This window comes from Delphinapterus leucas, chromosome 3 (assembly GCF_059928025.1).
Source record: "Delphinapterus leucas isolate spDelLeu-1000000601 "Yukka" chromosome 3, BTC_Dleu_Yukka2, whole genome shotgun sequence".
Lineage (NCBI taxonomy): Eukaryota > Metazoa > Chordata > Mammalia > Artiodactyla > Monodontidae > Delphinapterus > Delphinapterus leucas.
Window position 1 is genome coordinate 32,588,890 of NC_143131.1, and position 24,065 is coordinate 32,612,954.

A 24,065-nucleotide genomic window follows, 5' to 3' on the forward strand; every position below is an offset into this window, starting at 1 on the left:
TTATGAGATGTGTAACAAGCTCTACAGCAGGGCTCAGTGCATTGAGCACGGGTCAGCTGCCAGACAAATCCATGATCTGGGGTGCTTAGGAGAGGGTTGTTCTCACCCTCCACCTCCACCCCGTCAAGGGCTTTCAGCATCCAGGTGGCAGGGCATGTGTGCTGAGGCTGGCCCAGGCCCGTTTTGCGTGTCCACCCTTCCGGGGCACCTTCTTCCGAGGGAGGGGCGGCAACTGGTGGCTCTTTTGGCAACTGGCTGACCCCACTTCTGGAAGGCTTGGGGCACTCCTTGGCTGCACTGGGGCCGAGCATGTTTCTCAGGAAGGTGGTGGATGGAAGGATAGAGGAAGAGTCTCCACAATCAGGGCAGAACCCTGGCTACCTGACAGGACTGTTACTTTGAGGTCTGCACTGAATCCAGGACTACCTACTAAGGGGACTTTAACCTTTGATATATATGGTTATGCACATGATAGACAGATACACGTGGACGGGAGTGAGAGCTTAAATACAACAGGGAATGGAGCACACAGCCTATCTGCTGGGAGACAGAACCGTGAAGAAATGAAGCCGAGTGCCCCGGTCTCTGTGTCCTGCTCCCGAAAAGGGAGCCGGTCAGAAATGTTCCTTCTGACACGTTTCTTCTCTAAAATATGAAAACAACAGGTAAGACGCTGAGATCTGGGGGAATCACACGAGAGCTCTTCTTAAAAAAGGTAAAGTAAGTGATTTTTTGCCTAGCGAAAAACTTTTTAATACTTTGAAAAGCATGGACCCTTGTTCCCAATTAAAATTTCCTTTGTCACCTTCTTTTGCATTTTGCGAGCACATATACTTTGGCACCTTTGAAAAGAAACTTTAATAAATAAGGGAAAAAAGAGAAATTCATTAGTGAACGGTAATAAATAACAATAACTTAAATCTCAATAAATATTTTCTCTATACTTCTGTATCTGAAACAGATGCATTGCATCGAGTAGCTTCTCTGGTCACTGGTGACCACGCATAACGGAGCTGGGGTGTATGTAACATCTGTCTCTCTGTAAACCGAGAGCCCGGAGGCCTCCCCGCCCCGGTGCAGCTGGGGGCCTTCCCCGAACGCTCTCCTGCAAGAATGCTGCCGAAAACCACAACTGGTTTCCTGTTTCCAAGGACAGAAAGGAAATACCTTCAGGTTTGGTTTTAGTCATGAGGACAGCCTTTCTGGTTCCTAGCCAACCTCTTCCCACCTCACACACCATGTTTGAAATCAATCACTCACTGTTCCCCAAAACGCTGGCTGGAGTAAACCTCAGGCCTCAACCTTCAAAAGCAAAGGTTACTACCTCTCGTGTGTGTCTTTGCTTTTTTTTCTCCTTCTTGCCGGTGTATGTCTCCACTGAGTGACAGAAAAATAAACCTTTCTTGCTTTCAGCAGTAAAACGTAATGACAGGGAATGACACCAGGAGGACCATTTCCCTGGTGTCTTCAGACATGTGAAAACAAACCACAGGAGATACGCTGGTTTGGTTTCAAGTGCATCCGCAACTGTACCCGTGACCGGCGACGGTGGACTGTATCGGATGAAACGATGGCAACACCCAAGCAGGGACACCAGCCCTGAGCTTCTGGTGACGCTGGCCGCCATCTGGGAGAATGCAGACAGCTGTTTCCTCTCTCTCCCGCCCAGTTTTCTGTCGCTGGATCTCCCTCGGCCCGGCTCCCACAACGGCTGCCTGCCTCCTCCTCGACTCCTTGGTCCTTATCTTCCACTCCGGGCAAACATTTTCTGGGAACCTTGGTCCCTTTCTTTGCACTTTGTGGCAGGAATGCAATACACAGCGGTCTCTGGAGCGGGAGTCAGATACATCCACAGCGTTTGGCGGAATGCTTTCTCAGAATATGGTAAACCAGGTTATCGTCTAAAAAGGACAGGTCGTCATCGAAGGCGAGGGGTCTGCAACACGCCTGCCCGACTTTGTCACTCACCAGCCTTCTATTTTTGGACAAGTTTTTTAATATTTTGTCATACATTGTCTCGGCTGCATCGCAGGAGCCGCTGCAGTACCTGAAAATGAGTTCCTCCTTGGTTTCGTAGCCCAAACCCAAGTCAGTGACATTCAGATGCACGGCAGTTAAGACGCACCCCCGATTTCGGCCCCTCTGGCCCCGCCGGCCTTTCCCTCGGGAACTCTCCGGGCTGGCGGCTGCAGCCTGCCGGTGCCGCTCTCTGCGAGGAAGCACGGCCATTTGTCTATCGGGTGACCTTTTCAGTCTTCTAATGGTGGCTTGTATAAAATCCATGACATCATGAAACTGATCAGGATAATCCTCTGGCATATTTGCTGTGCAACAAGAAAACAGAAACGGTCACGTGAGACAACAGCAACAACCGCTTCGAGGAGGCTCCAAGACCCCGGTGTCTCCTAAAGGCGGGGCCAAGCTCGGCCTCAGGGTGAGACTATCAGCTCAGGGACCGCTGTCCCCCCCCCGTCCGCCCCGAGCCTGAGGACACAGGCCAAAAGGTACCCTCCAAGACGCCGCGGAAGGAAGTTCATCCACACGGGGCATGACACACTTCGTGCTGAAGACAGATCCTTAGAACGGGAACTGCCATTTGAATAACATCGGCCATTTTGTAACGCGTCTGTATGGAGGGTGCAGATGCAGATGGAGGCCCCTTCTTCTTGCTCTCATAACGTAACCCACAGGTTCTCAAATGTGAGTGTGGATGGGACTATGCTGGGATGCTCACGGAAATGCAGAGTCCTAGCCGACCCTAAGGGAAGCATGGGGAGGGGCCGAGGAATCCGTACTTCTAACGAGCCCTGGAGAAATTCTGATGGGGGTGGTCCATGGAGCATACGTTGAGAAACCCTGTCTTAGAGGGTGAAAAAAGGATTAACCTTGGACTGGGCTTGGAAGACACTGCTGCTTTCACCTGGAATACCGAGGAGTGCTCTTTCCTGAAATCCACCCCGACTTAGCACCTCTGCTCAGCTGAGTGGGACGAGAACCATTCTGACAGATCACATGAAAAGCTCTTGAGCTCAACTGTATTTTAGAGCTTCCTTAAAAAACATTAAGCCTACTTTTCACTAACACAGAGACTAATTTACCACTTCTTTGGATTAGCATGACTTTAAAAATATATGGTCATACTGTAAGATGACTTTTTTTTTTTTTTTTTTTTTTTGCAGTACGCGGGCCTCTCACTGTTGTGGCCTCTCCCGTTGCGGAGCACAGGCTCCGGACGCACAGGCTCAGCGGCCATGGCTCACGGGCCCAGCCGCTATGCGGCATGTGGGATCTTCCCGGACCGGGTCATGAACCCATGTCCCCTGCATCGGCAGGCAGACTCTCAACCACTGCGCCACCAGGGAAGCCCAAGATGACATTTTAAAAAAAAATTTTCATATATTTTATTTAACCTTATATTTCTTTTTTTTTTTTGAGTATTTAAAGTTAATGTATTTCCTTTCTTTCTTTCTTTCTTTCTTTTTTTTAACATCTTTATTGGAGTACCATTGCTCCACAATGGTGTGTCAGCTTCTGCTCTACAACAAAGCAAATCAGCTATACATATACATATATCCCCATATCTCCTCCCTCTTGCGTCTCCCTCCCACCCTCCCTATCCCACCCCTCTAGGTGGACACAAAGCACCGAGCTGATCTCCCTGTGCTATGCAGCTGCTTGCCACTAGCTATCTATTTTACATTTGGTAGTGTATATATGTCCATGCCACTCTCTCACTTCGTCCCAGCTTACCCTTCCCCCTCCCCGTGTCCTCAAGTCCATTCTCTATGTCTGCGTCTTTATTCCTGTCCTGCACCTAGGCTCTTCAGAACCATCTCTTTTTTTTTTTTTAGCTTCCATATATATGTGTTAGCATACGGTATTTGTTTTTCTCTTTCTGACTTACTTCACTCCGTATGACAGACTCTAGGTCCATCCACCTCACTACAAATAACTCAATTTCATTTCTTTTTATGGCTGAGTAATATTCCATTGTATATATGTGCCACATCTTCTTTACCAATTCATCTGTTGATGGACACTTGGAGGTTCCTTAAAAAACTACAAATAGAACTACCATACGCCCCAGCAATCCCACTACTGGGCATATACCCTGAGAAAACCGTAATTCAAAAAGAGTCATGGACCACAATGTTCATTGCAGCTCTATTTACAATAGCCAGGACATGGAAGATGACATGTAAATGTATCATAGCAGTACATGGACTGAGACGCTGTTTGTTGGCAGATGGTGGGATGGGGGTGTCCAGCCTCTGCTACGGGCTGTCACATGACTCCCACTGGCTCTGGGTGCAAAGAGGACAAGAGATGTGCATTTTAGGGAGATCACATGGAGGAATGATTGAGGTGATGCTTCTACGATGTTTGAGACCTTGGACAAACGCATGAATTTGCAGTCTCTTGGCGTTTTCTGCTGTGTTTCAAGCATTTGCTTTGGCTGATCAAGTAAGAGAAGAGTAACTTTGAGCAACTGAATACATTTTTAAAAGAGGAAAGCAATTCAAACGCCCATTTATTAGGTACTAAACCTTTTATGCTCTCCATCCCATTTTCAGGTAATTTAGTATGTTTAGGGTTATATGTGGCTTAGGACAATATGCCACAAAAGAGTTGTTAGCAAGAGGGAATTTTTTTTGCCAAGCCCATGTTAAAGCAGAGAAGGATTACACTGGGCCTAACCCACGTCAAATTGTTTTGTTATGAGCAAATTGTTAAAACAGATATCAGGTAGCCTGTTGTGTAAAACATAATCCAGCTAAGGCAACTTAACCATATCTATTTCTCTCTCTCTCATCTGTGTGTGTGTGTGTGTGTGTGTGTGTGTGTGTGCAAAACATATGACATATAGTAATGAAAAGAGTGGGGATGGTGTGGAATTTCCAGATCACCTTGTTGCCCTAAAACTAAAATCTAAAATTTGGCACTGGATGGTCCTGTGCACAGAATTCTCAAAGCTGCTTCCACTGATCTGTGCTCCATCGCCTCTTGCCCCTGAGCCCCTGCATTCCAGCCTTACCCTCCTTCAGTCTGTTGCAGTTTTAAGAGCAACACTCTTAAAACTGTTAACGCAGCTCATGTCCCTCCTCTGCTCCAAGCCCTCCAATGGCTCCCCATTTCCCTTGGCATAAAAGCCAAAGTCGACACTGGCCCAAGGCCCTCCCTGACCTGGCCACCCACTCCGTCCCAGCCTCTGTTACCACTGACCTCGTATGCAACTTCCTTCTTCCTTACTGCCTCCCCCTCCAGCTTCTCTGGCCTTCTCACTGTTCCTCAAACACAAGGTTTCTCAACCTCAGCACTATTGACATTTTGGGCTGGAACATTCTTTGTTGTGGGAGCATTTAAGGATGTGTAGTTGCATCCCTGGCCTCTACCCAGGAGATGCCAGTAGTGTCCCCCAGCCCCATCCCAACAGTGACGAACTGAAGTGTCTTCAGATATTGCCAAACGTCTCCTGGGGGCAAGATCATTGTGGTTGAGAACCACACAGATCAGAACACAAACAGGGACGCAGGGCCTTTGCGCCGGCTGTTCCCTCTCTGCCTGAAACACCATTCCTGCAGAGTACCCAGTGGCTCACGCCCACATCCCCTTCAAGTCTTTGCTCAAATGTCACCACCACCAAGCCCCACCTTGACCTCCCTGTTTCAAATGCAATCCCTCCCGAGCCCAAAGCCAGACCCTCCTGCCCTCTTCCCTCCCCAGCATAATACTCACTACCTTCCAACACACTGTCTAACTTTCCTTATGTTGACTACTTGTTGTCTGTCTTCTCTGAGCGAATGTCACTTCCACAAGGCAGGGACCTTTGCGTGGCTTGCTCACCAGTGGAGCCCAGGTGCCTACAATAGGATCTGGTCCCTGGAGGCCCACAATGATTTCTGAATGAGTTAGGTCACTTTATGAGGGGAGAAAGAAAGAGTCCTTAATTTATCCAGGGGACACTTGGGCTTCAGCTGAGAACCGCACCATGATGAAATGAAAGGCTCCAAAATAAACAGCCTCCGTCAGGCGGGCAGCCACAGTGCGACGAGCAGCACGGTCATCTCCCTCCTGCGAGCGAATAAGCAGTGAATAACCAAGCTCACTCCCTTGCCAGCTTCCGGCAGCTTTAAAGTGTCAGCTCTCAAAGCCCACTTCATCCTGAGGATTCAGAAAGGTTCTGGCTCCAGGGGAGTAACGTTTTCTCAAGAAGGACTGGAAGAGTGGGAGAGTATTGGAATCTGAATTTGTCGTTTCCTCTGAACCGCTTCTACTGGACTTCCTTAGGAAGTTTCCATCCTTCCTCCCTCCCTCTCTCCCTTTCCTTCTCTGTTATTAAAAAAAAAATGTTGAATCGATAAAGATATGGCACATATATACAATGGAATATTACTCAGCCATAAAAGGAAACGAAATTGAGTTATTTGTAGTGAGGTGGATGGACCTAGAGTCTGTCATACAGAGTGAAGTAAGTCAGAAAGAGAAAAACAATTACCATAGGCTAACACATATATATGGAATCTAAAAAAAAAAAAAAGATGGTTCTGAAGAGCCTAGGGGCAGGACAGGAATAAAGACGCAGACACAGAGAATGGACTTAAGGGCATGGGGAGGGGGAAGGGTAAGCTGGGATGAAGTGAGAGAGTGGCATGGACATATATACACTACCAAATGTAAAATAGCTAGTGGGATGCAGGCGCATAGCACAGGGTGATCAGCTCGGTGCTTTGTGACCACCTAGAGGGGTGGGATAGGGAGGGTGGGAGGGAGCGAGACGCAAGAGAGAAGAGATATGGGAACATATGTATATGTATAGCTGATTCACTTTGTTATAAAGCAGAAACTAGCACACCATTGTAAAGCAATTATACTCCAATAAAGATGTAAAAAAAAAAAAACATGAACTACTTATTTCGAAAAATGAGTTGCTTATGCTATTTGTGACTTTTTTTCCATAATAAGCTATAAAAGAGGAAATTAGGTGTGCTCAGTTTCAAAAACCCATGCTTGAATAGAAGTCTGAACTTCTAAACCTGGTATCTTAGGGGTGATTAGTCAAAGTACAGAGAAAAATGTCTTCAAATTTCTAAAGAGACTGTTTTACAAAAGGATCCGCATGATGGGGTCCCTGGCTCTTTTCAAGAACTCCTGAATAGATCATTAACTTAAGAACCTGGGAACATGGAAGTTAAAACTGATTGAGAATCAACTGAGGATTAAGCAGAAATGGGGATGAAATATTACTAAAATTTTAACATAAACGAATGGGAAAACATTTGACTTACAAAAGTTCAACTTACACTGGTTTAGAGACTCATTAATTTATATAACATGATAAATTACATAATTTTATATTACTAGGGTTATAGTGATGATTTGAATCAGCATTTATAATGTTCTTATTTATTGCCTGACACTTTCAAAGTTCTGGAAAAATGTTGTCCCTCCTTTTTGAGACATTTTGACCACATGACTCTGTCCACTGGCTTTGCTTGCCAGATAAAATACAGAATACCTAGTTAAATTTGAATTTCAGATAACTAGCAAATAAATTTTTAGTATCAGCAGTCCTCAATAATGTTTGGGACATACTTGTCCTTTGTTATGAGAACGTTTAGTTCCTTTTTCTTTATTTTAATTTCTGCTTGGCCTTTTTGGGGTGATGCGTGTAGCAGTGTGAATGCACCAGCCACTTACGCTTTTGGGTGAGGTGGTGAATGGATCATTAAGCCTGAATTAAAAGGCTTCCAGTCACCTGGGAAGCAGTCAATCTGTGTTTGATGTGTTAAACCAAATAGCGTAGGGGCTTACCTGGTGGCGCAGTGGTTAAGAATCCACCTGCCAATACAGGGGACACAGGTTTGAGCCCTGGTCCGGGAAGATCCCACATGCCATGGAGCAACTAAGCCCATGCGCCACAACTACTGAGCCTGCATGCTACAACACCTGAAGCCCGTGCGCCTAGAGCCCGTGCTCTGTAACAAAGAGAAGGCACCACAATGAGAAGCCCACGCACCGCAACGAAGAGTAGTCCCCGCTCGCGTACTAGAGAAAGCCCCCGCGCAGCAACGAAGACCGAATGCAGCCAAAAAGAAAAAGAAAAAGAAAGAGTGTAGGTAATGAGGACTGCTTTTGATGGGACATCTCCCTCATACATTGTCGTTAAGGTGGAAATGTTTATTTAAGCCTCAGGTTCAGGACATAGGTGATTCTTATTGAACTGAAGGGATTCCACCCTGCCCCCTTTCTTCTCCTTCTTGAATGATAGAGGAAAAAGTAAATATTTATGCTGAAAGTTTTACATGGATATGAATTTTGGAAACTAGAAAAGGGCAACATTATATTTTCCAAACCATAGAGCAAATTGGCCGGTCTCTTCCAACTGAATTCCTAATCCCAGGCCTTTTGCTGCTGACTAAGTTCATTTCTAAAGAGACCTCAAGTTATCAACACTAGGCATTTGGCGGGGGCATTGTGAGCCATGCCCCCACTGAGCCAATCTTTAGGGTCTCTACAGAGGCCTCACACTTGGCTCAGGCAAGTAAACTCCCCGGGGGACCAAGAAGCCCCCAGCTGCCTCCATGTTCCTGGAATTCACTGAGCCAGGGGCAGCAAAGGGGCTGGGTTTGGATTAGTTCCCCAAATTAAGACTTAATGGCATATCACTTTCTTTATCCTATAAAGGGCTTGGCAGCATGTCAGCTACACAAATGGCCCTCGTTAGTATGAACTTTGATAGTAAAATACTTGCAAAGCACAAAAGAGGAGCATCGTTTTTAAAAAGTAAGTCAAACACTTGCCCATTTCCCAGACCCACTTGGAGGCTAGATCTGGGAAAACATGGACATCTAGAAGCTAAAGTTTTCAAAAAATCAAAACGCTCAAATGCATTTAAGTCATCCTTCAGGGTGCAACTAAATATTTGGGCATTATTCTATTTAAAATATTTTAACTTTGATGTGTCCTTTGTATAAACAATGTTATTAAAACAAATGAAACCTTGTACAGGGCCAGACTCTGGGAACAAACCAAACCATTCACTGCAGAGACTTTGCCCCCCTCGATTATGGGAAAACAGTAACATTACCTCAGGAACAAAGGCCTGGGATATTGACTCTCTGGTAGAGTTAATTGAGTTTTTATAGCAACAATGGTGAGACCTCGGAGTACTCCTTGTAATAGCTGAACCAAGAAGCACATAATTCAAAACATTATCTTGGCTAAGCTGGCATTTAGCGGACAAAGTATTCTTTTAAATGTCAGATTTCTCTTCAAAAGAGTACAGGTTAATTATATATATTTATTTTTCAGGTTAATTGTATTTTAATCAAAGGGTCATTTTATACTCGTATTGGGTTGTCCCCCTCCTCACCCAGCCTGGCTGGGTGTCTAAGCCAGTTTTCAGCCTGTCTTTGACCTGTGGGCCCATGAGGGAGGCAGCGCAAGTTTGTGTAGAAAGCAGTGAGGAGGTGACCCCTTACCCGGAGTGGGGTGGGCCCCAGCAAGGAGAGGGCTGGACCCTAGCACGCACAGTGGGCCTCTCCTACAGGAGCCAGAACTAGCCTCAAGGATGCAGAGGCTCTGGAGAGAAGGACCAGGTGTTTCTCGCTCTGGGGAGGACCCACCTCTGTACTCCAGTGAAAAGCATCCAGCTTCTGTGTACTGGAAGGGCAAGGGTTAATACGCTGAGGTCCACAGGGGTGACCTACTGCCTAGGTCAAGGCCACACAGGCGAGAGGCACATCGTCAATCAGTGCCTGGGTGCCCTCACTCCAGGTGGTGCCCAGTTCTGAGGTGGGCTAGACCCTGGGTGTGAGGCCAGAGATGCTGTGCCTGCAGAGCCTTTCCTGAAAGGCTGTCTGCAAAAGGAGGCACGTGGAACCCACCCCCCCGGGGGGGAGGACATTTAATCTGATATTCGTTGCCTACCTGTACCCCAGGTAAAGTACAAATTGCTCTGTAGACCAAATATATAAAAAAGAGAAGTTGTGTGTGTATACACACACACATATATACAAACATATATGTGTATATACACATATACACGTGCATGTTTACATGAAGAGATCAGCCTAAGATTTATGTAACCTCTCAAGAAAATTCCCAACTAATGTCATTCTTTAGGATGCTGTTTTTACTTTTCAATAATGTACGAACATGATTTTCTTTCACTAATATTGCAGTATTATGAGAACTACATGATGGAGTCTTACCTTTAAAATTCCCCACGTTACAAAGAATATGCATCATCCTCTATTTGAAATGACAGCTTCCTTGATGCACTTAGTATGCCCAGTGTAAAGGTGGGATGGATGCCACCCAGCATGAATTTTAACCATGACAACATCCCTGCAAGGCTAAAGTCGGGGTCGCCTATTTATCTGTACTTTACAGATCAGGAAACTGAGGCTCAGAGAAGGTAAATATCTATCTGCTCAAGGCCACGTGGCTCGTAAATGTAGACTCAGCTGGTTTTGGTTTCAAAGCTCAGACTTGTTCTAGGGCTCCAAGCTGCCTATCTGTTTTTAAGTAAAAATTCCTCTACAGTGCAGCCTGCCTAGTCTCAGGTGTGTGGTAACTTATTCTGGAAGATATGCTGATTTCACCTGCACGCATTTTACCACATTCAGAACAGGAAGTGAGAAATACACTTTCTACTGGAAAGTTCAGCGTGAACTGAGGCACACTGAGTAGATTCTAAAGTTAGGCTGCCGTGGACCACAGAATACAGTAAATCGTCTCCAGAAAGGGAAAAGCATGCCGTTCAGGGGCAGCTCTCCCACATCCTGGGTCTGGCGTATCACCCTAAGGCAGAACTGGCAATTTCCCAGTTAAAACCGGAAAACCGGCAGCCGCGGGCGGTGGCAGATTCAGACAGAGAGGCCCCGTCTCCGGAAGCTCCTCAAACTCGCGCTGGCACCAAGTGATAAAGTCTCACTGCAGAGCTGGAGAGGACAGAGCCTGGGATTCCAGTCCGGGGTCAGTCCCTGCCCAGCCTGTGACCTTGGACTAGTCACTGAACCCTTCTGAGGTCAGCTAGCCCCTCTCCGGGGCCTTCCCCCAGTGCTAATGCCCTAAGATGTGGACAGTCTAAGTCTTGGTGTCACCCCCGTCAGGGAGAGGACTGCCTCTACTGATGCCCCAGCAGCATTCTGCTAACCGCCAGCATCAGGGTCCCCAGGAGATCCCATGAGAGGTATTTCAGGTTCTAGCAGTTCTCAACCTTTTCCGTTTGCCTCTTGGTTCAACGTCTTGGTTACACCTGAAATAACCAAGTGCCTCTCAACTCATGAAGTCATCTTCCTATGTCTTATTTAGGAGAGGTGAAGAGATGTGTAGAAAGGGCCCTATACTTGTATCTCAAAGCACCCAGGTTCTAGTGGGAGGTATCCTTACACCCCAGTCTCCATCTGTAAAGGTAGAGAAGGAGCCAGTGTCCTCTGAGAGGACACAGACACCAACATGCTATAATCCTGCAGTCTCCCTCACCCAAATGGCAACATTGCCATTTTCTAAAAATCTCTATTTTATTCATTTCTGGTTTTGCTGCTTGGTCTTAGGACTCTAAGGCTAGAATCATCCATGGCAACTGCTACCAAATGCACTGTAAGAGCCCCACAGCTTGCCTTGGGGGCTGTTGACGCTTGTTTTTTATTTGACCTTCAGCGACCTCTGAAACGTGTGGTGTTAGTTCAGGAGCGCGTTGCAGTTCTCCGAAAACTTCAAAGTTCTGCCATCTGCTACTATTTAAAAGTGTTGACTTTGCCACTTATTTGAACTAATTAAAATAAGGCACCCATGGGTCCCTAAGTACTGGAATGCTGAGGCATCTCACGTCATGTGATGACCACCCTTACTTTCCTATTTTGGACAGAGTATTCATCTAGCATTACATAGACCATCCTGGTCAGAGTGGACTTGGGTTAACTTCAAGAGGGGTCCATGGCATCTATTCTCCCATGAACAATCACCAGCTGAGGCAATTTACTAAGTCACTGTGACCACTGCCCGAGCTACCAGGGCATTCTCTCCATGACTAGTGGTTTGCCGGCAATAAAACATGACATGGGTTTATTTGAAAAGTATTTGCGTTGTAAAAACACCAGTGTTTTGTTGTTTTAAAAAAAGCATTTCTGGATCCTCTCAAGACAGAAGAAAAGACCAACCAGTTCAAAATACAGAAAAAGAAGCCTTGGGTATACTTTTAAAGGCCATTTGCCCACCAGAATGCCATTTTAGTTACCACCTCCACCTACTTTGACCAACATCGCACACACTTATTAGCTATACCATGTCTTGACTACTTATCCTACAATTTAACTGAGAAAACTTGTCATCACTGTAATGGAAATTACTCTATAAATACAAATAGCCAAAAATCTCACTCAGGAAAGCTGGACTACATTCATTTTGTTACTCAGCTTCTAATTGCCTTGCTCTGATTTCCACCTATGTGGTCCATACTTTTATTATAGTGATGTTAATAATTTTATGGTAATACAGAATGGCTCCCCTGAGGGGAAAAGGTCCATTCTTCTGCTTTTAAGTCAGGAAAACACTCAATAGGGTGTCCATTTGTTAGCTAATCCATGAACACCTGGTGCGAGCTAAAAGCAGACCGCAGCCAGCTGTAAACACCTCACGGCTCGAGCGCACACCAGGAGCCCTGCTACTGCCCTTATAAAACACTTAACAGGGGAGGGAGAGAAAGTTACCCAATACAATGACGCATACAAAGCGCCCCTTGGGAAAATAATCCCTTGAGATGTTCTCAGAGGCAGGTGGTTTTTGAGGGGAAACCCCAAAGGAACCTGGAAAGCAAAAGAACCTGGCTTCTTCCTTCCCACAAAGCCCTGCCTGCAGCCTGAGAGGCCCCATGGTTCCACTGGGTCCTGCATTCAACTTCCCTGGGCCCTTCCCAGTGGGCCCACCTGAGCAGTGGGTAGAAGTAACTCGAAGGGCCTGAGGGACCTGGGCAAGAAGAGGAGGGATTAAGGAGCTGAAAGGAGAATAAAGGGGGTAAAAGAAAAGTATTCTTTATCATTTGAGCCTGCCTGATGGAGGTCAGATGTGAGGAGGGCCTTTCTACCCCTTGGTGGATGAATTTACTGGAATCTCAAAGACTCTTCAGGGAATTAGCTAGACATACCATTCAAAAACAGCTGCATTTACAAAACCTCCACGCCTGACTTTTCTCCTTGCTGACGTAGCCAGAAGAGTTCCGTAGGAGAGTGGTGGGCTGGCAGGAAGTGGTCATGTGGTGTGGTCAAAAGAGTGAGTATTCCCTCAGGCTTTCCTGGGTCCAGTCTGGTTAAGCTGATTGACCCTGTGCAGCCCCGATCTCCCCTGAAAATGGGGAGAGTTACACGCATTGGAAGAAAATTTTTGGTTCAGCGCCTGAAAGTACTTAACAAATGGCACCAAAAGTAAGTCCCTACGGTTTTCACGTCTGTGCCTGTTCTTCACTGACATTCCATTGAAGACGGTGGCGTGAAGACTAACTCTGCTGGCTCTGGACAAAGGGGACGCAGACAATGGCCCCCTGCTCGTCCAGCATGTCGCATGGAGGAGAAGGCCTGGAGGCCCCGGCATGGTGGTCTGTGGATGGGAGGTGCAGGCCTGTCCTGGGAGTCTGGGCTGCCTCTTCTCTCTTCCTAGAAATGCTCCCAAATTAACCACACAAACATCAGCTCACTCCACAGCCCATGAACGATATTTTGTGTCCACCATGGCATAGATCGGTGTTTTCAAACTGTGGCATGTATCCCTCTGGGGGTACAAGAGGACTTTCTACAGAGTCTACGGGTAGTTTTAAGAGAATCAATGTCCAGATCCTCAAATTCCACATGCGCTGCGTCCTAAGACTGGTCCACCTACGAATACTCCTGCAGCCAGTTCTCCTTTCACAGTCATCCCTCTGCCTTCCTGCCCGTCTCACTCATTTTACCGCGAGGCACTGTCTGGTGGATAGACACCTGTAAGGACAGTTCAGGCGTGCATGGCTCCTTGGGATAAACTGGTATCGGTGACTCGTGATGTGAGGACACATCATCATGAACTTAGGATTCCAAAGATGTGTGCCTGAATCTAATCATGTGGAAACAATCACACAAATGCAAACCGAAGGGCAGTCTGCAGGACAGCAGGCAAGACAGTCTGGACTTCTCAAAACGTTGTGGGAAAAAAGGCTTGGGAGCTAATTCTAGATTAAAGGAGAATAAAGAGACATGACAATCAAAGGCAAGTTGTGACTCTCAATTAAGGGAAAAAACTATGATGAACGTTATCGCCACAACTGGGGGCATCTGAATATGGACTACCTATTGGATAACATATTGTGTAAATGTTACATTTCCTGAGACTGATAACTGAATTGTGGTTATATAAGGTAATGTCCTTGGCTCCTAGAAGGTTCATGCTGAACTATTGACTGTTATGTTTGCAAGTAATTCTCAAATGGTTTAGGGAGAAAAATGAAGCAAAATGCTAATGAAAGGTCAGTCTTGGTGAAAAGGGGACACGGGTGTTCATTGTACTAGGAACACTTACTAAAAAGTCCCATATGAATGAATCAAGAAATATCAAAGTAGGTGGTTCCATATTTCATTCTGTCCAGGCACTCATGGCAAGGCATGGTATTTGCCTGTCTGTCCATCCACCCATCCATCTATTCATCTTATAATTAGGATCCAGAGGCGTGGTGCTTGTCATGGATGTATACTAACATGTGCATTTGAAGTGAAAATGAAGTTGGACCTTTTCTGACCAAAAATTAAACTTATTTGAGCTGATTTGTTTGATAATTTCCCACGAATTGAATGTTACATTTGCAGCTCCAGGGTTTTGCCCAAAATGGATTTGAAGCACATATCTAGTTCCCAGATGGGCTGGAAATTACATCTGGTGCAACTATTTAACCTTGTGATAAAACTGCAGATATCACTTTAGAAGTGTGCAATAGTTTTTCAACATAATTTTGTAGGTTTGCAAGCAAAAAAGTTTGAAGACTTTAAAAAACCATGCTCAGTTATACAGTCATACAAAAGTGGGTTTTGTCTCTACTGAGCTAAGCGTTGATTCCCCATAGTGACCCAAGATCTGTGTGTGCAAACCCACTCCTGTTCCCACAGAGGCCATCACTCTGGCACGTGTGCAGTCACCCTTGGTTTCCCAAGTGGACGCTTCCTTCCCTGGGCGGAACAGAAGCCACCTGAGGGCAAGTGCCTTCTCGAAAGCCTCCCAAATGCCATCAGCCTATCAAGCATTCTAGGAGACCTCACTTTGTCCCGAAGAGTTAGGGAGCCTTCTCTCACTGCCAAAAGCATCGATATTATAGGACCGTGTGGAGAAATACATGCTTCTCTCCCTAAAATGTCCTGATTTAGACTTCGAAATATCCAGTAATAATATGAGCCTAGGCCCACTGCAGCCCAAACAGGGATCAAAGAAAGGGCCTCAAGGAAATATAATATTCCTTGCTTCTTGCTATTAGTTTGCTCATTGATTTTCCTAGAAATACGTGTTTCAGTTAGTGGATACATTTTTAGCAGGCCAAGGTTTGTGTTTTCTTAATCTACTAATACGAGAGCAGTCTGTGTTAAGCCAGCATTATTGGCTTTGGGACTAGAAGTCTGAGGTTTGCTGGCTTCACCACTTATTGGATTTGTGACCTTGAGCAAAACTCTAGGTCTCATTGCTTCATCTGTACAACGGGGATAAATAACATCTCCTCTTGTCCAGTATAGCTCAAACCTACTCGATTTTAGGACAATATGCAAAACCTATTTGTTAAAATAACAAAATGCTGGAGAGGGTGTGGAGAAAACAGAACCCTCCTACACTGTTGGTGGGAATGTAAACTGGTGCAGCCATTGTGGAAAACAGTATGGAATTTCCTCAAAACACTAAAAATTGAATTGCCATATGATCCAGCAGTCCCCCTCCTGGGCATATTTCTGGACAAAACTAAAATTCAAAAAGATACATGCAACCCTATGTTCAAAGCAGCACTATTCACAATAGGCAAGACATGGAACAACCTAAATGGTCATCAACAAATGGATGGATAAAGAAGATGTGGCATATATATATATATATATATATATATATATATATATATAATGGAACACTACTTGGCCATAAAAAAGAATGAGATAATGGCATTTGCAGCACCATGGATGGACCTAGAGGTTATCATAAGAAGTGAAGTAAGTCAGAAAGAGAAAGACAAATACCGTATGATATCACTTATAGGTAGGATCTAATCTAATCTAAAATATGACACAAGTGAACTTATCTACGAAACAGAAATAGACTCACAGACATAGAGAACAGACTTGTGGTTACCAAGGGGGAAGGGGGGAGAGGGAGGGATGGATTGGGAGTTTGGTATTAGCAGATGCAAAGTATTATATATAGGATGGATAAACAACAAGGTCCTATTGTATAGCACCGGGAACTATATTCAATATCCTGTAATAGACACGGCTAGGGTGAAGAGTAAGCTGGGACGAAGTGAGAGAGTGGCATGGACATATGTACACTACCAAACGTAAAATAGATAGCTGGTGGGAAGCAGCCACATAGCACAGGGAGATCAGCTCGGTGCTTTGTGACCACCTAGAGGGGTGGGATAGGGAGGGTGGGAGGCAGACACAAGAGGAAGGGGATGTGGGGATATATGTAGATGTATAGCTGATTCACTTTGTTATAAAGTAGAAACTAACACACCTGTTCTGTTTCATAAATACGTTCATCTGTATGATACTAACTTAAGTTTTTATTTGTAGCTCTTCACTTATTTGAGGATTAACAGGTTGATTCAATTGTGCTTATGCCTAGACACTTTAAAAATAAGGGCACACTCAAAATGAAAAATATGCCTATGCTATAGACTCATGAAGCTTGGGACTTGAGTAAGTTTTGCAGCAAGAAGGCTTTGCAGTGAGATCCTGCTTGCTGCCACCTGCTTGTTTGAGACACTCCAGCGGCACCCCGCTGCCATCAGAAACAGAGCAAGCACCTTCTTTTCCTGGATTTTACAGTATCTCATAATCTGGGTATCACCTACAGAGATATCCTAAATTTCACACTACTTCCCGCCACCTGTTCTCAGTACTTGGCGACTAGTCTGGCCTCCTCCTTGTATCCACCACCTGCCCCTTCCCCATATCGTGATCACAAATTTGCCTATGCTTCTCCTTTGTCTGGAATGTGCCCTTTTCCCTTTCCCTTCCTTTCCTAATACCCATCTTTCAAGTACCAGCTCAAATCCCCCCTCTCCCCCAAATTCTTTCCTGCTATAATCTCCAAATCCCAATGACTTCATTGCTAGGAATTCTTACCATGACCACAGCTAACATACATGCCTTGGTAGACATAGCTATCTCTCGGACTGACAGTCCACCCACCCACCCACCCATCGGCCTATCCATAGTTTACAACTAGATCATAAGCTATTTAAGTTCACAATTTTGCCTTTCAGATGCCCACACAGCACCTAGAGCATGAAAGATATTTAATACTTGCTTCCTGATTGAGCTCAAGTGATTAATGAAAGAATATGTGTTTTAATTGAATAAAGGGGCTATGGACCATTAAGTGCTAAAGAAACAAAGATGAAAGGGACATTAGGAGGGGAAAATGCCAGATAGCTTTTATTTTTCTATCAGTGAAAGTAGAATCTTTTGAGAATAATTCTTTGGCTGTTGGATCGGCCTAAGGTCCTATGACTGGCCAATTCAAATTAGGCCTGAAATAGATTTCTCTAAACAGCAACAGTTTGAAATATGTCTTCAGACTGAGGCCAGAATGAGATGTTGGTCTCACATCTCAAGTGAGAAATCAGTGCTTCCTAAAAGCCTGACATGCGATTTCCTGAATCCAGGACCCCCATCCCAAGTGGCAGAGCCCTTTTTCAGCATAGGGACTTTATTACAGTATCATCTATTCATATAGTCCCTAAAATAATAAGAAGCAATAGGTGGACAGCACTTATTTATTCTGAACTCTGAACCCACAACATTAGATATGAAAGCTTAAAATTTAACCAGCTTATTGCACTAGAAGCTTTCTTAGCCGAAGTACAATGGGCTGAAAGTTTACTAAATTCACTAACAGTTGTTTTTTGCTGAGTTTGTGACACATCTTAAATATCCAGGTGGGATCACTTAAAACAGAAATACTCTATCTCAAGACAGGGAGCCTCCAACTAACAGCCCCCTTATCACCTACCTGTAAGGATCTTAGTGTGCCCTGACCCCCTTCTTCCCATGGGGAAGAGGGTCTTCCTAACATGACCATGGGAATCTGGTGGGAACAATTCTATAGGAACTATGTGGGCTCAGAGAATGGGGAAGGGAAGGAGCTGTGAAACCTGGGAAGAGCCAGGGGGAGCTGACCCGGGGGGCAGAATCCCAGGCAAGACTGGCCCGCCTACGTGCTGACCAACTGACTGTCTCTGGGGCCCAAAATAGCCTCCCTGCAAGGCCTGCATTTCTTTCACTCTCGATGCTTTGTCGGGGCTGCTTGAAATTCCACCAGTTAGAGCAATGGCTTGGCAGGGGCTGAAGTGAAAGTCTGTGTCGGGAGAAAAGGCATTCACTGGGTGCATGCTGCAAGGAGGAGGGTGGCAAGTACAATAGTTGTTTATGGGGCACAGGTTTTACAAAGCATTATCTCGTTTAACTCTCACAGCAGCCCCAGGAGGCAGGATGAATAGTATTCCTATTTTACAGATGAGGAAACTGCGATTTAAGAGCTGTTAAGTAACAGCTGGGTAAGTGGCAAGACTAGGATCCAAACCATAGACTGATCTGAATGTGTGAACGTGAGCTCTTGCTTGTTGAAACTCCATGATTTGCTCTATGCCCTCCTTCTGCAGATTAGGGGACCCGGCAACCTAGGAAGAGACTCTAGCCCAATAATATTGTGAATTATATCTCAGTTCTATCAGGGTTTACATAGATTTTTGTGGGCTAGTCTGGGAGCTTGATAGCTTGATTTGTAAGATGGTTTCTCTAGGAAAATGTGTGACTTGCTACCAAACTGGTGGAATAGAACCCCACTAGATTACAATAAATTGTGGATTACCTGCAATAATTTAAGAATGCCCGGTGTTTCTTCTAGTTGGTTTCCGGTCACACAGAAAGCCCACCTTTTCAGCCCAAGGTTCTTCATGTTTAATTTTAGTTTACAAAGCTACCAAATTGCACCACACACTGTACCTTTACTAGAGAGTACGTTTCATGAGGACAGGGGCTTTTGCCTGTGTACCAAGGATTCCCTAGCACCTAGGACAGTGCCTGGCACATACAGGCACACATTAATTACTTGTTGAATGAATACGTGCTTTTAGATCACAAATTTTAAAAAACCATCCTCCTGCCATCATGGAACTCTGGCACTTTGGACAAGCTGCTTTACATCTTTAGGCTTGGGGACCATAGGAGTACCTTTGGGCTCTAAAATGCTATGACATCTGTGCGTATCACCTTCTAGTTTTGCTTTCTAGATGCCTCAGGCCTGCTCTAATCGCCCTTTGGAGAAGATATGGGTAAAAAGCAAAATAAAAAAGAACCAAAGATGGTGAAAGGGAAAAGTCTTGGACGTCCCAAAAGGAAAATCACAAGTCTTTGAGTTCAGACAAGTTCAAAGTTGCTACAGGAGGCAGCAGCCACAGTCCAAGAACTTTATTGTCAACCTCTAGGCAAACAAGTGAGCCAGTTATGAATTCTACTTGGTTGGTTCAGCTCATGATAATGGCAGGAACAGAATTCTGGCTGTTTCATTTATATTGGAACCAGCAAAATACACGCAACCTCAAAGGTGTGTGTGTGGACAGGGTGCAGTCCAGCCCCCTTTAAACAGCACAGAATGACTCAAGGTGGCATGAAAGAGCCTTTGCTCAGTCACTAAGTTACAAGCATTTGAAAAGAAGAGGGATCAGTATTTACGGTACTTTCTATTTTCAAATGAAACGAGTGACTGAATGTTTTTCTACATAAGCCTTAACCAGTTGCATGGCGTACCGTGCAGGATATACATGTCAGCATGTTGACACTGGTTGAGTGTTCAAAGTCTGCACGTTGTCATTATTCTGCCTTCCCCGCACTGACAGCTTGCTACCGAATTGAACATACCTGGAAAGGAGTCAGTTTGGCTTAGAATGCAGCTCACTTTCTCTTTGGGAACATTTCTCTTTCAAGGATCTATTGGGTCTTCCGAAAGGTAAAACAGAATCAGTTGTGTTCTGCTGGTTCTAATGTAAACACAGTGGTCAGAATCTTGTCCATTGATGACTTAGCGTCACTTTTGGAAAAGGGACGTGATCTCCCTTTCCCCAGAACCCCCAGCTACCGCCGTCCATCAGTAGGATTACGGCTACCTTGCTTGCTTTGTGACTGCCTGTACCTTACATGAGGCACGGATTTTCTTAGGGTATTATCAAGCCATAGGGATTCAACCCTGACTACACATTAGACTCACTTGGGGAACATCTAAATATCTAGATGCCCAGGCCACGACCCAAACCAATGAGATCAGAATCTCTCCTGGTGGAACCCAGCATCAGCAGTCATTAAAGTTCCCCAGGTGAGTCCAGTGAGCAGGGGTCTTTTCTTATGAGTCTCTTCCCAAAGGAAGGTTAGGGTGGAGTGTGCAGGTGTGTGTGTGGGAGGGGGGGTTCCGGGGGGGGCAATCTCACGGTCATTGGCATTTTGGAGTGGAAAGGCCTTCCTTTACTGTATAGTTGTAAACTGTTCATTGAGTTCTGTAGTAAGTAATGTGTCCAAGGTCACAGAATTAGCCCAAAGCAGAGCCAGCACCAGGAGCCAGCATTAAATAAGCCTAGGTAGACAGGATACTGATATGCTAATTAAACCTCCATGAATTAATCGGCTTCACAATCAGGCACAGTCATTTTTCTCTCCAGAATGTCTTGGTTAGAAAACTACTACCTTCCACTGTGTTCCTGTTCCTCTGACCTAGGCTGCTTGAACCAATGAAAAGCCACTTAGCCCTCATGGGTACAGTTCTGAAGACAATGGCACTAAAGGGCATTTTAAGTTTCTACTGCAGAAACATTGTATACGCTAAGATGGAAACATTGTATACGCTAAGATGGAAACTCGTGGTTGAAACCAAAGCCTTTAAAAATAGGTTTATACAACTAATGGACAGAAACTCTTGGAACAGTTCCTTCAATTTCAAGGGATCAACTGTGTTCTCTTTCCTACCTTAAGTCACTCTTGAAGTCTTAATTTGCCTTAGAAAAATGCACTTTTTCTTTTCCCTGGGACTTCTGGAAGATGGTGCTTTAATTGTTGTAATTAAGTATAAGATAAACACATCACATTTCCTGGGTGATTTTTAGCCCAAGGCCATAGGTTTGGGGGACTCTAGCATACAGCTGACTCTGGGACCCTTTCTACTGTGCATGTTTCAAATGCAAAATAGCTTGAAGGGTAACGGGAGTGGTGAGTGGTTATGGTGACGCTCACTATTGCTTTAGTTTGGGGTTGTGCAAATTCTCTGCTGCTACCTTTGTTAGCTACATACCTCCCCAATAATCTATAACTTGTGATGAAGCATACTCTGCTTTATGCAATAGATAAACTTCTCAAGAGCGGAGGGTAAATTATATCAAATCATAGCTGATGTGCCCTGATAAACTGCTGACATTTTTGAGAGGCAAATCACAGACTCATTTCCTAATATTAATAACCTGGTCTTTTCTTAAGAGTTAACATTGTCATGTGTGGAGTGAACGATGGTTTGTTTCTTTTCCCCCTAGCCCCAGCTAGCACTATGTATCGTTGTCTTTCTAGAACTGGAACTTTTCTGAACAGATTTGACACTGCCCAGATGCTTGTTCTGGAAATCAAGGCCCTTCTGTGTTTTCTCTGACTCTGGCTTGGTTTTGTGAAACCTCAGCCTCTTCCCTTGCAAGGGCAGTTTAGGATGGAGAATTCAGCACAGCCAGGCACACCCAGAGAAAGAGGGCTTCGGAAGAAAAAAACGGGGGTGTGTATATGTATGATGGGGAAGCAGAGGAAAGGGGACAACTGCGTGTTCTCCTACGGTGGTGGTGGTGGTGGTACTGCTGGGGAAAACAGCTGTTCCTCGGAACGCTAAATGAGCAGCAGAAAAATGTGTTACCCCCTGTGCGGGGCAAAACCAGCGCGTGCCACATACAGACTAGGTGTTGGGGTCCTGGGGCACCAGTCGGTGGCTACGAACCGCGAGGGGGCGTCGGCGCCAGCGCGGCTCTGCCCTGGGTCGGGAGGCCACACTGCGGTCGGGGCTGACTTGGGGTGCGTGCGAGCGGCGGGTGGGGTGACCCCCGCGGGGAGGGAACGGTTCTTACAGTCACTGCTCGGCGCGAAGGGCGCGCGGCGGCGGCCGAGGGAGCGGTCTTCGGCGGGCGCCTCGGGAGGCCTCTTACCGGCGGGCAGCGGGAAGGCGGACGCGGTGTGGAGCAGCACCAGGCAGACAGCCACGACATCCCATAACTTCATCTTAGAGTCCCGTCCGGCGGCGGCACCTGGGCGGGCGGGCGGGCGGGCGAGAGAACCGGGGAGAGCGCGTTAGGCCTGGACGCCGAGGGCCGCCGCGCTGCCCGAGGCGCCTCGGCCCGGCGGGTCCTCGGGGCTCCCCTCCAAACTCGGCACCGCCCTCCTCCCGGACCGCGGCAGCCCGGCGGTTCCCCGGGCACCCCCCCCCCCACACACACACACATCCTCCTTCCTTCCCAGCCGCCTGCTCGTCCCAGCTCCTGGGTGCGCCTCCCTGGCGGCCATCCCACAAGTGCCCTTCTCTTCCGCCACCGGATCCCAGGGGTCGGATTTTCGAGCAGCGCCGCTGCCCCCGCCGGTACCAACACGACGACACCAGCACTGGCGCGCAACCCCCCCCTTCCCGGCCCCCGCTTCCTGGGGGGCGGCCGGGCAACCCTCACCCTGTGCTTCCCGCCCCGTCCAGCAGCTCCCACAGGCCCCGGGGAAGAGCCCTGGACCCAAGCAAGAGACCAGCCTTTTATTTTAGGAATAAAATCAAGTGCGGGACCGCCGGGGGGTCCTGATCCTGCTCTCAGCTAGGCGGAGGCAGGCTCAGCGGCACCACTAACCTCGCCCAAGCTTTCCTCCACCCTTTTTTTTTTTTTTTTTGTGGTACGTGGGCCTCTCACTGTTGTGGCCTCTCCCGTTGCGGAGCACAGGCTCCGGACGTGCAGGCTCAGCGGCCACGGCTCACGGGCCCAGCCGCTCCGCGGCATGTGGGATCCTCCCGGACCGGGGCACGAACCCGTGTCCCCTGCATCGGCAGGAGGACTCTCAACCACTGCGCCACCAGGGAAGCCCTCCTCCTCCTCCTCCTCCTCCTCCTCCTCCTCCCTCCTCCTCCCCCTCCTCCTCCTCCTCCTCCTCCTCCTCCTCCTCCTCCTCCTCCTCCTCCTCCTCCTCCCATTTAACTTAGTGTTTTGTCGTCGGAACAAGAAGTTAGTAGGGACTTGGAGACTTTGGGGCTGTCTGGGGAATATCTGAGTTAGGTTACTTCACTTCCCAAAGCTTCAACTCGGTTTAAAATACTACTTCCATTTCTTAAGGTTATGAATATTAACACAGGAAAAGGCCTAGCCAAGCTGAAAGTAAGCGCTCAGTAAGTGCTTTAGCGTTACTGTTAGGTAGGGATTGCCTTTGTCTTGAAATGTTCGTGGTGTCCCCGAACGCCCTCTTTATTTTTGCAGTGTTGCGATATTCTGGCCTTAAATCCCTTGCCCTCGCAGAGGAGTTGCGAGCTCCCCACGCCCGGTCACAGTCACTCCTGGACAACTGCACCCGGTCCGGGACGCTACAGAGGAGTACGGGCACCAGAAGGACTAGACCAGGAAAGGGCGCGCGGTGGGGCTCAGGTCCTCTGAGTCAGGGGCCTCCGTTTGGTCTGTCCCTCCGCACACCCCTAGAAAGGAGGGTCACGCAGCAGGGGGCTGGTGAGAAAAAGGCCCCCTCAACTCGGGGCCAAGCCCCACACAATTAGGAGGTGGCGGGAGACCCGGGCGCCTTGGGGTG

General features: G+C 46.7%; 1 protein-coding gene across 1 annotated transcript; it reads right to left on the minus strand.

The window, feature by feature from the left end:
* Positions 1-1,839: 1,839 nt before the first annotated feature.
* On the minus strand, positions 1,840-22,543 carry GDNF (glial cell derived neurotrophic factor). The gene is made up of 2 exons (XM_089908785.1): positions 22,367-22,543; positions 1,840-2,324 (listed from the first exon to the last, which is right to left on the minus strand). Exons 1-2 carry the CDS (start codon positions 22,515-22,517, stop codon positions 1,840-1,842), a joined length of 636 nt encoding a protein of 211 aa, XP_089764911.1. The 5' UTR covers positions 22,518-22,543.
* Between the last annotated feature and the right edge of the window lie 1,522 nt (positions 22,544-24,065).